Source organism: Ipomoea triloba, chromosome 11 (assembly GCF_003576645.1).
Source record: "Ipomoea triloba cultivar NCNSP0323 chromosome 11, ASM357664v1".
Classification (NCBI taxonomy): domain Eukaryota; kingdom Viridiplantae; phylum Streptophyta; class Magnoliopsida; order Solanales; family Convolvulaceae; genus Ipomoea; species Ipomoea triloba.
In genome coordinates, this window is record NC_044926.1 from 4,282,895 (window position 1) to 4,298,598 (window position 15,704).

The 15,704-nt window shown below is 33.6% G+C and overlaps 3 protein-coding genes across 6 annotated transcripts; all 3 read right to left on the bottom strand.

Moving 5' to 3' along the window:
• Window positions 1-6,172: 6,172 nt before the first annotated feature.
• Window positions 6,173-6,767, bottom strand: LOC115997005 (transcriptional activator hap3-like). The gene is made up of 3 exons (XM_031236449.1): window positions 6,565-6,767; window positions 6,300-6,429; window positions 6,173-6,217 (listed from the first exon to the last, which is right to left on the bottom strand). The coding sequence occupies exons 1-3, from the start codon at window positions 6,765-6,767 to the stop codon at window positions 6,173-6,175; spliced, it is 378 nt and encodes a 125-aa protein (XP_031092309.1).
• Window positions 6,768-8,395: 1,628 nt separating this feature from the next.
• On the bottom strand, window positions 8,396-9,852 carry LOC115997229 (nuclear transcription factor Y subunit B-like). Of its 2 annotated transcripts, none has more exons than XM_031236742.1 (5): window positions 9,749-9,852; window positions 9,363-9,594; window positions 9,014-9,143; window positions 8,807-8,919; window positions 8,396-8,439 (listed from the first exon to the last, which is right to left on the bottom strand). In XM_031236742.1, the coding sequence occupies exons 2-4, from the start codon at window positions 9,566-9,568 to the stop codon at window positions 8,890-8,892; spliced, it is 366 nt and encodes a 121-aa protein (XP_031092602.1). In that variant the 5' UTR covers window positions 9,569-9,594; window positions 9,749-9,852; the 3' UTR covers window positions 8,396-8,439; window positions 8,807-8,889. The 2 variants fall into 2 exon arrangements, with proteins under 2 accessions (XP_031092602.1, XP_031092601.1); XM_031236741.1 differs by having other exon boundaries at window positions 8,807-8,931.
• Window positions 9,853-10,415: 563 nt separating this feature from the next.
• On the bottom strand, window positions 10,416-14,117 carry LOC115996303. Of its 3 annotated transcripts, none has more exons than XM_031235504.1 (9): window positions 13,995-14,117; window positions 13,676-13,780; window positions 12,901-13,370; window positions 12,319-12,432; window positions 11,721-11,812; window positions 11,448-11,533; window positions 11,043-11,152; window positions 10,901-10,933; window positions 10,416-10,785 (listed from the first exon to the last, which is right to left on the bottom strand). In XM_031235504.1, exons 2-9 carry the CDS (start codon window positions 13,770-13,772, stop codon window positions 10,726-10,728), a joined length of 1,062 nt encoding a protein of 353 aa, XP_031091364.1. In that variant the 5' UTR covers window positions 13,773-13,780; window positions 13,995-14,117; the 3' UTR covers window positions 10,416-10,725. The 3 variants fall into 3 exon arrangements, with proteins under 3 accessions (XP_031091364.1, XP_031091362.1, XP_031091363.1); XM_031235502.1 differs by having other exon boundaries at window positions 12,319-12,436; window positions 12,896-13,370; XM_031235503.1 differs by having other exon boundaries at window positions 12,319-12,436; window positions 12,896-13,370; window positions 13,676-13,783; window positions 13,995-14,082.
• Between the last annotated feature and the right edge of the window lie 1,587 nt (window positions 14,118-15,704).

The window sequence follows — 15,704 nt, forward strand, 5'->3', positions numbered from 1 at the left end:
CATACTTCTGCAAATGAATGGATCTTTGCAGGTTTTGTTCGCAGGAAAAGTTACAGACAAATCACGCAGGTGCGCATTTTGCGCACCTGCTGCGCGCCTAGCTGGCGCGTGTAATGCACGCGCCACTAGGCGCGTAAGTCCCATTTGTTTTTTTTTACTTTCCCTGATAGCCTCACGTTCTCTTTTTATTTCTTTTTTTTTTTTCTTGTTTTGCTTCTTTCCACCTCCTACCTCTCTCCTACATGTACACAATAAACTAAATCATAGACTAACTTCGCGACTCACACAAAAATTCATTTTTAAAAAGTGGTGAAATTAGAACAATTAGATCATTATAATCTCATTAATCTCTCACTCCTCAAGTTGAAACATCAAAAAAATAGTTAATTGTTCTTATATATCACTCTAAATAAAGTTCATTCAAATAACTTTAAAGAGCCGTGAATCGTAATATCTCAATTATTCATTAAATATACCTGTAAAAGATAAAATTAAACTCCGTACATTGGTAATATATTTTTGTATTATAACTTATAAAGCTATAATCTTATGTCACCAAATCTTCCCTAACAACTATGGGCAAGGGCAGATCTGACATGTTAGATGATGAAGGAAAGTAAAGAAAGACAAGATGCACATGACTGGTAGGAGGTTATAATCTTATTCAAGTACATCAGTGATTTGTAGGTATGATGATTGATAGTTTCAGAAACAAGATCTATGTTTTTTTTTTCTTTTGGTACAACATAGTCTTAAGTAGAGTATATGTGACAATATGTTTCAAAATCGACCAATAGTGTCTAAGGATGGGATACATTTGAATAATCTATAACTAAAGTAGGTTATCACTTTAATTACACACGGTTTAATTAGTGGGTTTGGGTATTTACATCTCGCACATTTTTTCGTCAAACTAATTTGGATCATTTAGTAGGTTTTAGTACCCTTGTCTATATACTTGTTTCATACTTGATTAATATAATTTTTTTTGGTGACGAGGGAAACTTGCAACCATTAACAGAGAGTATGCATGGGGTAAATCCCATTCTTATATAATAGCTAACCAACCATATAAGAGTGGTAGTAAAACGTACTAAAAGGATCTTGTGACATATAAGTATATAACACAATCAATCAAAGGGTCATCATATATATAGATTGATAATTGCTCTACAATTATTATGTAATGTACCAAGATAAAAATCGGTGTCTCAAAAAGAATGGTCAAATGAATATAACACGATTTTAGTATCAGAAAGCCACGAATTAAGCTTTCCGGCCATCAATTTGTGTTAACACACTGGATGTTTGGAAAATGCTCTGAAACTTTCTCTATCTCTCTTATGACTGCTCTTATCATGGCTGCAATTAAGGCTAAACTAATGGTCTACCAGACAAATTAAACATCTGATCTGATTAGATTTCAACAACTTTTCTTCATTCTCTTTAATTGTTTTCAAATTTTGTTCGTTGCACGCATTTACATTTTACAGTTGGGAAATTCCTGCCTCATTCTTTAATTATATTTATTATAGACTCTTAATATGCTAACTAAAATTGCTTCCTTTTTAATTAATACACTATACACTGAACAAAGTAAGATGTACAATTTTATTGAATATACAATATAGTTTCTTAAGACATAAGAGTGTGCAAAAGTGCAAGACCTTGTGGTCTAGTAGCATCCGGTTGCACTTTGTGCTTCAGTAGGCAGATACTACAATATACTGGAAATGCATTACTCAAAAAGTGTGCTTTGGTTAAATTTGACTTGTGACCCTAACTTGCAAATGACCAAAATCAGTTTAGGTTCTTTATAACTTATTGGTTCAAACCAATAAGGTCAATAGACAACTCTCATTAGTAGTCAAATTTAAAATTTTGTGGTCATCAAATTAACTGTCCATTCAACTTAATTTGAATTATCCCTGTAATCCCATACTTTAGTGTATCGTCTTATACAACTAGCTATATGTTGTAAATGAATTGGATGTTGCTACTTTATTAACAAGTGTTTGGCTCGAGTGGGTCACTTAAGTCGCATATTAATATGGGTTTTTATTCTTTTATTACTCTCTTGTCAATATGTTATTATTTGGTGGGTATAAATTAAATTATTAAAGTAATTTTATCATCTATAATAGGCACTAAACTTTTAATAAAATATTGAAAAACTTGTAAATAGTGGACTGTGGGGAGAAATGTAGACCAAAATGTTGTTGATAAATTCAATCAATTTTATTATTTATATTATATTATCTTTTTTCCTTCTGTTGACATTAAAAAGAATGCTATCAACTATGGTTTTGTAACTGAAACAGCCATTGATGGAGGGGAGTTTGATGGGTTTGAGCTGGCGAAGTATGATCGAAAGTATTTCCAAATTGCCAGCTGTCCAATGATCAAGTCACGTGCCACTGACGTGTTGCATTTTGTTGGACTCAGAGAAGGTAATTGAGGTATTATAGAGATGTCAATCGAGTCAATACCCACGACTTAAAGCTAGTTTTATTGGATTGTCGGACTTATTGATTTAAGTTAATATATTTTTTTAATGTTTTGTTGGGTTGGTCCTAACACTAAACCTCGAGCTGTCGGACTTATCGGATGGGTTGAACCGCTAAACTAAAATTTAAAAATGGGAGTGGTACCCACATTCGGTGGAACGGAATGAGTTTTGAAGAAATTCACCCACGACGTTGACGGGTTGGATTTATTTCATGACATGTAAACGATACAAGTCACCTTATAAATTCACTACATGACATGGTTATTAGTAGGGGTGTTAATCGGGCTAGTCCATTTGGTTTTGGTTGCAGGTTAGCCCTGTCAAGATTTGAGATGTCGAACTTATTGTTCCGGACTAATCGAGATTTTTTTTTTTGTCAGATTCAAACTTATTGACCTTAAATACTTTAAAACTCCGAATTGTCGGACTTAGGCTCAAGTAAAACTTTTGACATTTTCAAATTAACATTCTAAACTTTCAATTTTAATAAATGAGCACATTTATTTACACTAATAAACACTAATAAATATAAATTTGTACATCAATCAATGAATCTAAACCTTTATTTTTAAATTCTAATTAAAAATAATTAATATACTTACACTATAATATAATATTTGTAGTAAGTTTTTAATTTTTCATTATTTATTCTAATACAAAACATTTTATTTTTAACATATGTATTAAATTTTATTTAAAAAATTAATTAAAAAAATATTAAAGATGAGTTTACTTATAAACTTATGTTTTGTTCCACATCACTTCTCTAACAAAGAATAATCTTAAGTGACTCGTGCTATCGAGTTAACCCGCTAAATTTCATACTAGTGCATTTGGGCTACCGAACTTACCTAGTTCGAGCTTATCAGACTCAAATATTTTAAGTCTAACCTTACAACTTTTTAGTTTTATCAGGCCAACTCATCGGGTTCGGACTAAAATTGACATTCCTAAGGCATTGTTAAAAATCCAAACTTTTAAAATTTAGGAAAGATATGTGTCATATTCAATTGAAGAGACTTTTGTAATGTTATAACACAAAAGCATGGAAGTCCATAGTCATGCATGCATGGTTACATTACAAGTGCGCAAGTGCTCGTGCATCAATTCAAAACAAAGTCCGCATCCAAGCACCGACATATATACGAAAGCATGTACATACATAATGCTCACAAAGTAAGGGGTATTGTATTCATCGCCATAGCTTCAAAGACCGCTCAAGTTGGGAGTCAGATCGACTTGACATTATTGTGTTACCAAACCAACATGCTAACCAATTTGAGATTACCTCCAAACCAATTTAGCAAAATTTATAAAATAAACTGCAACTTTCAACACTATAGAGTGCAACTAAGTAAAGCTATATATCGATTACATCTGTTGAAAAAAGTAATGACATTTTTGTAAATAGTTAGAACTTTAAAATGCAACTAGTAGCGCTATAAAATATAATTATCAACACTATTGAGTGCAACTAAGCAAAGCTATCAATTACATCTGTTGAAAAATGTAGTGACAATTTTGTAAATAGCTAGAACTTTAAAGTGCAACTAGTAACGCTATAAAATATAATTATCAACACTATTGAGTGCAACTAAGCAAAGCTATCGATTACATCTGTTGAAAAATGTAGTGACATTTTTGTAAATAGCTAGAACTTTAAAGTGCAACAAGTAACGCTATAAAATATAATTATCAACACTATTGAGTGCAACTAAGCAAAGCTCCAGAGTGCACATGATCAATCACTACACTTTATAGTATTTTTAGTTTAAATCTTTTTTTTTTTTTTGAAAACTTTAGTTTAAATCTATAGTGTTAATAATTACACTTTAAAGAAAATATCGCGGTGCTTTTTTCCTCTCTCTTAATTGCTTTAAAGCCGTTAGAGCTTCCCAAATCGACGGTAGTGAGTTATTCATGGTACTCTATCACGACAATGTTTTTATTTGATTTAAATCCTAGATTTATAATCCCAAAAATAAAAATAAAAACTATCTTTATTGCATGAGATACTATGAAGATAAGTACCACAGTATCACATAAAATTTTCCATATATATATTTATGTGTGTATAAGAAAGTGAAAAATGAGATACTATGAAGATAAGTACCACAGTATCACATAAAATTTTCCATATATATATTTATGTGTGTATAAGAAAGTGAAAAAAAAAAATCATACAAGAACATCAATATAATGCACTTTTATGTCAATGCACTTGCACTACAAAACCAAAAACTACAAATATTTTTAAAAATTCATCTTATACAAACACAGAGAAGCTGCTGGAGCTATGCTTCCATCTTGCAGCAGCAAGACCCAGATGCAATTCCATGCTAAGACTGCAAAATTATAAAGGGAGTATAGCATTTTAGTGATCAAATAACATCATAAAATTGCAAAGAAACTCAATCCAGAGAATTGAAATTGAAGGAAATCTACAACATAAAGCAACAATATTCATAAATCTCTAGCACATATGATGAANGATTACATCTGTTGAAAAATGTAGTGACATTTTTGTAAATAGCTAGAACTTTAAAGTGCAACAAGTAACGCTATAAAATATAATTATCAACACTATTGAGTGCAACTAAGCAAAGCTCCAGAGTGCACATGATCAATCACTACACTTTATAGTATTTTTAGTTTAAATCTTTTTTTTTTTTTTGAAAACTTTAGTTTAAATCTATAGTGTTAATAATTACACTTTAAAGAAAATATCGCGGTGCTTTTTTCCTCTCTCTTAATTGCTTTAAAGCCGTTAGAGCTTCCCAAATCGACGGTAGTGAGTTATTCATGGTACTCTATCACGACAATGTTTTTATTTGATTTAAATCCTAGATTTATAATCCCAAAAATAAAAATAAAAACTATCTTTATTGCATGAGATACTATGAAGATAAGTACCACAGTATCACATAAAATTTTCCATATATATATTTATGTGTGTATAAGAAAGTGAAAAATGAGATACTATGAAGATAAGTACCACAGTATCACATAAAATTTTCCATATATATATTTATGTGTGTATAAGAAAGTGAAAAAAAAAAATCATACAAGAACATCAATATAATGCACTTTTATGTCAATGCACTTGCACTACAAAACCAAAAACTACAAATATTTTTAAAAATTCATCTTATACAAACACAGAGAAGCTGCTGGAGCTATGCTTCCATCTTGCAGCAGCAAGACCCAGATGCAATTCCATGCTAAGACTGCAAAATTATAAAGGGAGTATAGCATTTTAGTGATCAAATAACATCATAAAATTGCAAAGAAACTCAATCCAGAGAATTGAAATTGAAGGAAATCTACAACATAAAGCAACAATATTCATAAATCTCTAGCACATATGATGAAACTTCTTCCTAAGGCAGGTGGAGGAGAGATTTAGGAAAATGGTAGGTGCATTCTATGGAGTATATATAACACTCATGAAGTGTTTAATGTTTATTTGATGAAGAAAAATGAATGAACAAAAACTATGGCACACCCCTTTTATTAATCAATCAAATCACGACACATCATGTAAAGTAAAAAATAAGAGTAAATGTAGTATTACTAAGAGATTTACCCAAAATTTTGACATTTGCCAATCAGATGATGAACAAGCTAAGGTGAGGGCCTTAATCACATGGTTTCCAAAGATGCCTATCCTCTGCTATTGGATCCCTTGTTTTCTTCCTTAAAATCATTCTGAATTTATCAGTAAATTAAAGCTACCCAAATATAGGCTAAATAGACTACCACACCATTGATGTAGTGAATTAACAGTTACCTCTTTGTATTTCATCAAATACGCTCTGAGTGGCTCAACGTAATTCCCAAACCCTAAGGTGTTCAGAGAATTTAACACATCATCTCCAGTTAGTGTCTTCCTTTTCTCTATTTGGCCCCTTTCACTTGCTCTGTTTATGAACAATCATTTAGAAGCAACTAAAACCACAAATATAATCACGCATCAAGTTATCATTGCATTACCACAAACACTTATCCATAAAATGTGATATATAGATAGATAGATGGGATTGATGGATACATACTCGCTGGTGATGAAGCTGATGAACTCGGTTGCGCATTCCTCGACAAAGACTTTGGCCTCCGCGGTGATATTTGCGTCGTCAGGCAGGGCCTTCTTCATGATGCGAGCGACGTTCGCAATCGGCAGGCTCCTCACATACTCGGGGTTATGATTCTCTGATTGAGAGCTCTGGTGGCTTCCGCCGCCGCCAGGAGCTCCCTCCATGCCTCGCCTCCTCCGCTGCCGGAACCCTGACCCCAATGAGTTCAAAATAATCACATACTCCGTAATAATTATTTAAAAAAAAAAAAAAAGGAACTGAATATACAGCGTAACATTCAATGGTTAAATCCGCCATTGTTAAGCATCTAAGCCGATCATGGAGGAGAACCTACCTAGAGAGATAGAAAAAGAGAGTCGCGCGTTTTCTCTCTCTCTCTCTCTGTCTTCTCTTTTCAAGAATTGATTTGAGAGGATTTGGATTTGGCGCGCTGGAACGCTCTGATGTGCTAACCGTTAGAGTTGGCACTTGGCAGTGGAGGGACGGAGAGTTCGGAAGACAAACAAAATATTATATTTATATAAGTATTGTAGAGATGTCAATCGAGTCAATACCCACGATTTAAAGCTAGTTTTATTGGGTTGTCGGACTTATTGATTTGAGTTAATATATTTTTTTTATGTTTTGTTGGGTTGGCCCTAACACTAAACCTCGGGCTGTCGGACTTATCGGATGAGTTGAACCACTGAACTAAAATTGAAAAATGGGAGTGGTACCCACATTCGGTGGAATGGAATGAGTTTTGAAGAAATTCACCCACGACGTTGACAGATATGAATTTATTTCATGACATGTAAATGATACAAGTCACCTTATAAATTCACTACATGACATGTAAATACGTAATGTTATTAGTAGGGATGTTAATCGGGCTAGTCCGTTTGGTTTCGGTTGCAGGCTAGCCCTGTCAGGATTTGAGATGTCGGACTTATTGGTCATGACTAATCGAGTTTTTTTTTTTTGGTCAGATTCAAACTTATTGACCTTAACTACTCTAAAACTCCGAATTGTCAGACTTATCATGCGGGCTCAACTAAAACTTTTGATATATTTAAATTAACATTCTAAACTTTCAATTTTAATAAACTATCACATTTACACTAATAAATATAAATTTGTACATCAGTCAATGAATCTAAACCTCTATTTTTAAATTCTAATTAAAAATAATTAATATACTTACACTATAATATAATATTCATAGTGAATTTTTAATTTTTCATTATTTATTTTCATACAAAATATTTTATTTTTTAATATATATGTATTAAAATTTTATTTAAAAAATATTAAAGATGAGTTTACTTATAAACTTATGTTTTGTTCCAAATCACTTCTCTAACAAAGAATAGTCTTATGTGACTCATGCTATCGAGCTAACCCGCTAAATTTTATATTCGGACTACGGAATTTATTTTCCTTGGATTGAATTCAATATTTCTATTGCATTTTGCCATTTTATGTGGCATATTCAACTGAAGAGACTTTTGTAATATTATAACACAAAAGCATGGAAGTCCATAGTCATATATGCATGGTTACATTACAAGTGCGCAAGTGCTCGTGCATCAATTCAAAACAAAGTCCGCATCCAAGCACCGACATATATACGAAAGCATGTACATAATGCTCACAAAGTAAGGAGTATTGTATTCATCGCCATAGCTTCTACTAGCAATCTTTTCACTTCAATCAAGAACATCAATATAATGCACTTTTATGTCAATGCACTTGCACTAAAAAACCAAAAACTACAAATATTTTTAAAAATTCATCTTATACAAACACAGAGAAGCTCAGCAGCTAGCAAGACCCAGATGCAATTCCAAGCTAAGACTGCAAAATTATAAAGGGAGTATAGCATTTTAGTGATCAAATAACATCATAAAATTGCAAAGAAACTGAATCCAGAGAATTGAAATTGAATGAAATCTACAACATAATAAAGCAACAATATTCATAAATCTCTAGCACATATGATGAAACTTCTTCCTAAGGCAGGTGGAGGAGAGATTTAGGAAAATGGTAGGTGCATTCTATATATGGAGTATATATAACACTCATGAAGTGTTTAATGTTTATTTGATGAAGAAAAATGAATGAACAAAAACTATGGCACACCCTCTTTTATTAATCAACCAAAGCACGACACATAATATAAAGTAAAAAGTAAGAGTAAATGTAGTATTACTAAGAGATTTACCCAAAATTTTGACATTTGCCAATCAGATGATGAACAAGCTAAGGTGAGGGCATCCTTAATCACATGGTTTCCAAAGATGCCTATCATATGCTATTGGATCCCTTGTTTTCTTCCTTAAAATCATTCTGAATTTATCAGTAAATTAAAGCTACCAAAATACAGGCTAAACAGACTACCACACCATTGATGTAGTGAATTGACAGTTACCTCTTTGTATTTCATCAAATGCGCTCTGAGTGGCTCAACGAAATCCCCAAACCCTAAGGTGTTCAGAGAATTTAACACATCATCTCCAGTTAGTGTCTTCCTTTTCTCTATTTGGCCCCTTTCACTTGCTCTGTTAATGATCAATCATTTAGAAGCAACTAAAACCACAAATATAATCACGCATCAAGTTATCATTGCATTGTTAATGAACAATCATTTAGAAGCAACTAAAACCACAAATATAATCACGCATCAAGTTATCATTGCATTACCACAAACACTTATCCACAAAATGTGATATATATAGATAGATGTATTGGGAGGAATTGAAGGATTGATGGATACATACTCGCTGGTGATGAAGCTGATGAACTCGGTTGCGCATTCCTCGGCAAACTCTTTGGCCTCTTTGGTGATCTTTGCGTTGGGAGGCAGGGCCTTCTTCATGATCCGAGCGACGTTCGCAATCGGCAGGCCCCTCTCATGCTCGCTCACCTCCACTTCTGATTGAGAGCTCTGCTGGCTTCCGCCGCCGCCGCCGGGAGCTCCCTCCATGCCTCGCCTCCTCCACTGCCGGAACCCTGACCCCAATGAGTTCAAAATAATCACATACTCCGTAATAATTATTAAAAAAAAAAAGAAAAGAAAAAAAAAGGAACTGAATATACAGCGTAACATTCAATGATTAAATCCGCCATTGTTAAGCATATAAGCCGATCATGGAGGAGAACTTACCTAGAGAGATAGAAAAAGAGAGTCGCGCGTTTCTCTCTCTCTCTCTCTCTCTCTCTTCGCTTTTCAAGAATTGATTTGAGAGGATTTGGATTTGGCGCGCTGGAACGCTCTGATGTGCTGACCGTTGGAGTTGGAGGGACGGAGAGTTCGGAAGACAAACAAAATATTATATTTATATCAGTGTTGGGTAAGTTTATCCAATACATAACTTCAGTTATAAAACAAAAAAATACTCCTTATCAGTTAATATCCAATTTAGTTCTCTATACTGATTTTTCTCAATTTATTTATAAATGACTTTTTATGTTTAATTAGGTCCTCAACTTTGATATTTTTATCCAATTGAGTTATCAAAGACTATTTTGAGTAAAACTATTATACTCTATGACTAAATTGGGTATTAATGGAGGTGAAATTACCAAGTTATATTAACAAAGGACTCAATTGAGTGAAACCATCAAAATTGACGACTTAATTAAACACAAAGTCGTTTAAAACTAAATCATGAAAAACTACTATAGTCAATGACTAAATCGGATATTAACTCAAAAAGAATTTATACTTCATACCATATTAAACTTTTGTTTGATATGACATGTTATTATTCATTCGTCCCATTTGAATAGAAATAATTAAAACGAGAATTTGTCTAAAATTAATTTCAAGATGAACACAAACAAGAGTCTATAACTTTCTATTAATTACGGAGTACTTGTCTTTGTAATGTAACCGTACAAAGGGAAGAAAAAAAAAATTCAAAAGCTACATAAGATAACACACAAGCACAGTCACACATGATCAGTATTTAAGACTCAACTTTCAGCTCTTAAAGATAAATTGTAAAGAACCCTTTTCAGTGTGTCTGAAGCTTCATGGAATCATGTCCATTACTCATAATGAGTTTTTCTTTTAGAGAGAATTACTCAGAATTTGTCATCTGGATTCTGGAAGTCCATTCAACAGTAATGGAGAAGTTATTAGTCATTGAATAGAGTGACTGGGTACCCCTCTAGGCCTGCTAATTTCATGACCTCCTCCTGTTCAGAAAAAGACTAATAATAATTATATTTTGAGTATTTGGCAAGAGAAATGAAAAACGAGAGATGTTTGAGTGACGAGGGAAACTCGCAAAAATGGGATATGCTTGGTTACCTGTATGAATGCTGTGATTTTCCCAGGGGTACCCTGATATTCATGCAATAGGCATCAGGTAAAAGCAAGTTGACTAAGAAGCTAGAAATCATTTTCTTTTTGGTGTGTGAATGTGAGTGAGAAATTGCTTAGATTCTGGTACCTCGAACTTTTTCTCCTCCCATGTCACTTCGTTCCAAGTTTTTTCTTCAAGTGAGTCCATTGATTTTGGAAACTGAATTATCTCCACGTGCTGCATAATTCTCAAGCTATCTGCCACAGAGAAACAGTTACAATTATCTCAAGAGCCGTGCAGGTTAGAATATGTAGAGCAAACCTCACTACTTGAGTTTTAAGAGAAACCTTTCCCCCGAGAGAGAGAGAGCGAGGGAGGGAGAGGGAGAGATTTAATTGTTTAATCTTACTTTACATGCAATAGGTCTGGGAAAACATCCAATATGTATATAAATAATCTCGCTGATAGTTTTTCTTTTAGAGTAAATGACATTGGGCGCAGAAGCGAGCTATATGGGTGATTGAAGGCATTAAAACAATTCAGATAACATACTAGAAATGAATGCTTCTGTCCACATTTCATGCTTTGACCATGATGGTGCAACTTCTCGAACCAGAATTCCATTTCTTGAACATACACTGCACAAACGTATAATAAAAACTAACAAAAATATACTTGATAAGGTATTTAAAAACTTAATCTACAGCATGCCTTAGAGAGAGACAGACACAGCACAATTCTAGCAGATATTTCCAAATTAAGAATGTAAGCTCCAAAAAGTATTTCAGGTTTCTGAATGTGTAGGAACCTAGACAAGGAACTCACTCAAAAATTACTTGGCGTATAATTCCTGGAAGAACACCATCACTGAGGGGAGCTGTCTGTATTTCAAAGCAGTTTGTGTTTCCTTTTTCTTCCTGTCTAGCAACAGAAGTCTCCGTTAATATCCAGCAGCCAATTTCATGCAACTCCAATGGAAATATATTACTATTTAATTCACTGCATTAGCAAGATACCTTCTAAAATGACATTTTTTCAGGATTTGATCCAGTAAAAATGGAAGAAGGTTATTTAGTTTTGACTCACGAATGATTGTTTCTACTTCCTCGGGGGAAATGATGTTGGTTTTACCTTCAGATATATGCCAGTACTTCATAACATTGTTAGTATTTGTAAACTTTCTAACTACAGTAGGCACTGTCACTATGATAATGAGGCTGACAAACAGACCATAAATTAAGTCAAGATACTCAGACCATTAGGAAATCACTTGTGTCATCATAGACCAGTCTAATTCTTCTTGTTGAAGTTATTAACAATTTCACGTTAGTGGTATGTAGAAATGATCAAATACCTATTCTGCACTTTCATTAACATATTTTAGACATTAAGCAATTCAAAACCCTTGGATTTGTTTTCTCACCTTGCAGCAGACAACAAAAAAATTTGTCAGACAACCCTCCAAAATTTTATCTCCATCATTTGACAATAAGAGCTCATTAACTGATGGAGGCCTCAGCTTCTCCAAAAGCTTCCTCTGCCTACCTAAAAGAAGCAAATTAGAAACAAGTACTTGGTAGATGCTATACAAAAGCTTAACTGTAATATGCTTGTCCTTCCACACCTTCAATTTACATGAGATCGGACAATACCATTAACCGTACTCTTCTTTTTTTTTGAGAGTATTAACCGTACTCTTCTGGTCCCTCACAAGAAGTGTTGCAAAAATCGTACCTAGGCCAGGCCGGCCCCCTAGCGTATCATCATAATCGGTTGTCTAGGCCGCCGACTAGGCCACCTAGTCAGCCAATTAGCTATTATTACCTTTTTTTAAATGGGTTATTTCACTCAAAACAACGTCGTTGCCTAACGATTTTTTCAACCATGCTCAGAAGTCCTCGCTTTACATGAAATCTGATTACAATCTTTTATAGTAATGACAAACAATAAATAACAGTTAACAGTAGATGGCAAGAAAATATAAGTTCATATGTAATTACCTTACCCAATCTGAATATTTTGCATTTGCTAGCTCTCTACCACAGCCCACGACTGCCAAGTGTGCCCCATTTTCCGAAATTCCAAATTCTTTAGGAACATATCCACCAATATGCACATACACATTAAAACTTCTAAAGATATTTTCCTCATTTAATCCCTCAGCTTCCCTAAAACTATCCAAATTGCCACTCACAAGAGATGTGATAGCTAATTCCTCCTCATTTTTCCTCTCTTTTAGCACAGCAGGCATAACCTTTCTCATAGAATCATTGACCAGTGACTGAATCAGTGAATCCCAGAGGGGTGATGATGTTAACATTGAAGAATATGGAGCTGCAGATTTCGGGACTTCGAAAAGAAGGTTTGGGTTGGAGTGGAGCAGAATTCTCACAGAATTGGAGAGTCTGCGCAAGTGCCTTTCCCAGAACAAGATCTGTGATCCATTGTTATGAGTCCGGGTGGTTGTGTATGCACCTGAAACCAAATAACCAGCCCAAATATGATGCATCTTCTGTGTTTATATTTTATAAAAGTAAAATCCATCTCTTTACAAATGAAAAACAACACCAAATAGCAAGCTTCTGTGTTTATAAAAGTAAAATCCATTTCTTTACAAATGAAAAATAACACCAAATAGCTGCAGTTCATTATAGTTGACAGTGAACAGTATTTCATAGCAGACAGAAATTTTCCCATGAATGGTAATACTCTCATTAAAAAAAAAAAAAAAAAAAGTAATTAAGACAGAAAGAACACAAATCAAAAGGACCGGTTCACACCTGGGTGAGCTTCGAGTAAGGTTGCAGCAGATGGAGTTTCAGCAGGAGTTGAGATGACACCATTTGTGAAGAGAAATTTGCTGCAATTCGACATCATTGTCTCATCTGCTAAACACATGGAATCAATCAACTCATTCAGACATAACAAAGCTTTAGCCTTTACCCAAAAAAACAGCTACTTCCTACTTCTGTAGCGAACAAGCGATTCCATTCTATGCTAGGCAAAATCACAAACACTTGGAGTACATTCGGCAGTGCTAGATACTAAAGTCAATACGCATAATATAATTTCCGGTCAATCGCGTACTTTCTAGCGTACCTCACAAGAGTTTGAACTGAAGCTGATGAGAAATGCTGCTCGTGTATCCGGTCTTCACTTCTCGTTCTTGGGGAGAACGTCTGCGAACTGCAAAACTAGCTGCGGGAACCAGAGTGTATTAGAGTATAATTAGTTTAGTTAGGTATAAAATACGAGTATTTTGACTTTGAATACTATAATACTTATGTAACATTATGCATCAATCAATTCTATCAAATATTAAACAAATATGTGAAATAGCACACGGGACTTAGCATAGTTGGTTCGTGTCTGACTTAAAAGTCGTGATTGAAGGTCGCAATGTGGAGTTTGAATTCCACTAAAACCATGTATTGGAAAAATGTAGCCACATTAATACTAGGATCTGACCGGTGGTTGATTGCGTAGTTCGTCATTTACTTCTCGTGGGTTGTGGCTTTAAGGTCGGGTCTTGTGCAAAGTCGAGATCACATGAGTTCTTTTTTTTTTTTTTTCTAAACAAAAACAAATATCACCTAGAAAAGGATAGCTAAGTAAGTAACGCATTATTTTCATACTTGAAAGTCAAATTATTGGTGAAGTTCGTCATACAATGTTTCTTAGTGACTTTTACTTTTGTTTGTGATTTGCAACCTATTATACATGAGCATGGTAACAAAATATTAAACAAAATATCTTAAAAAGTTAAATTGATGGTCGAGTTTGCTCAACTAAAAATAGCATATCACTTTCTTTATTCTCAAATGATAAAAAAACACATAAAGCATAATTTTAGATGTTACAAAATCGATGGATACAATGTAGATGCCTCGTATGTTTTGATGAAACTGCGATGATAACGTAAATTATACTAGATGTCTATAGAGTGTTATGGTAAACAAAGTCAATTGAGTGAGTCGAGTGTAAGAGCTGATCGGACAGTCGGAAAACTATGGGTGGTTGGGTAAGATGGGCTAGATAACCCCTCGATATAGGAGATAACTAAGTATTTATAATACACATGAGATAGATTGACCCTACGATAGTTGAGTAAAATAAGTTCATGTATCTCTTATGGACTTTGCGTTTAGTCCATCAGTCATGCAACAATATTATTTGAGCTACGTTCTTCTCCACTGCCACATGCCATCAGCTACAATCGAGCAAGTATGGCCTAAAGGTGCGAATCAATCTGTATGGTTGGTTAGTATATATGGCCCATCAAACGCAACATCATATATTATAATTGTCCTCTTTAAAAATTTAAATAATGTATGTATAACCATGATTTTAAAAAATGTGTATAACAAGGTGCAACTATACACTTAGTACACCTTAAATTATGTACTTATCAACTATATATCTTTGAATTTAGGGACGCATTGATACCTTGTATACATACTCATATGATCAAATCACATAGTCACATGTTACATTTTATAATAATACTTTTATTTTAAATAACTGATAGTAATGATTGATTGAAAAATAAATACAAATCATTAAAGCACATTGCTCTGTGGTACTACAAATTTTTAATGTTGACAAGTGTATTTATTATAGTATATTTTAGTAACAAAATTGAAAAATTATATCGGTCTATTTGATCATTTGCAATGTATCTTTTTTTTTTTTTTTTTTTCATAAATGCGCATTCAATAATTAATATTATACTACATAGGTGAAGGTCGCTCAATTAATTATAGTCATTTGGTAAATTCGTCCAAATACAATATATTTACCGATACATTA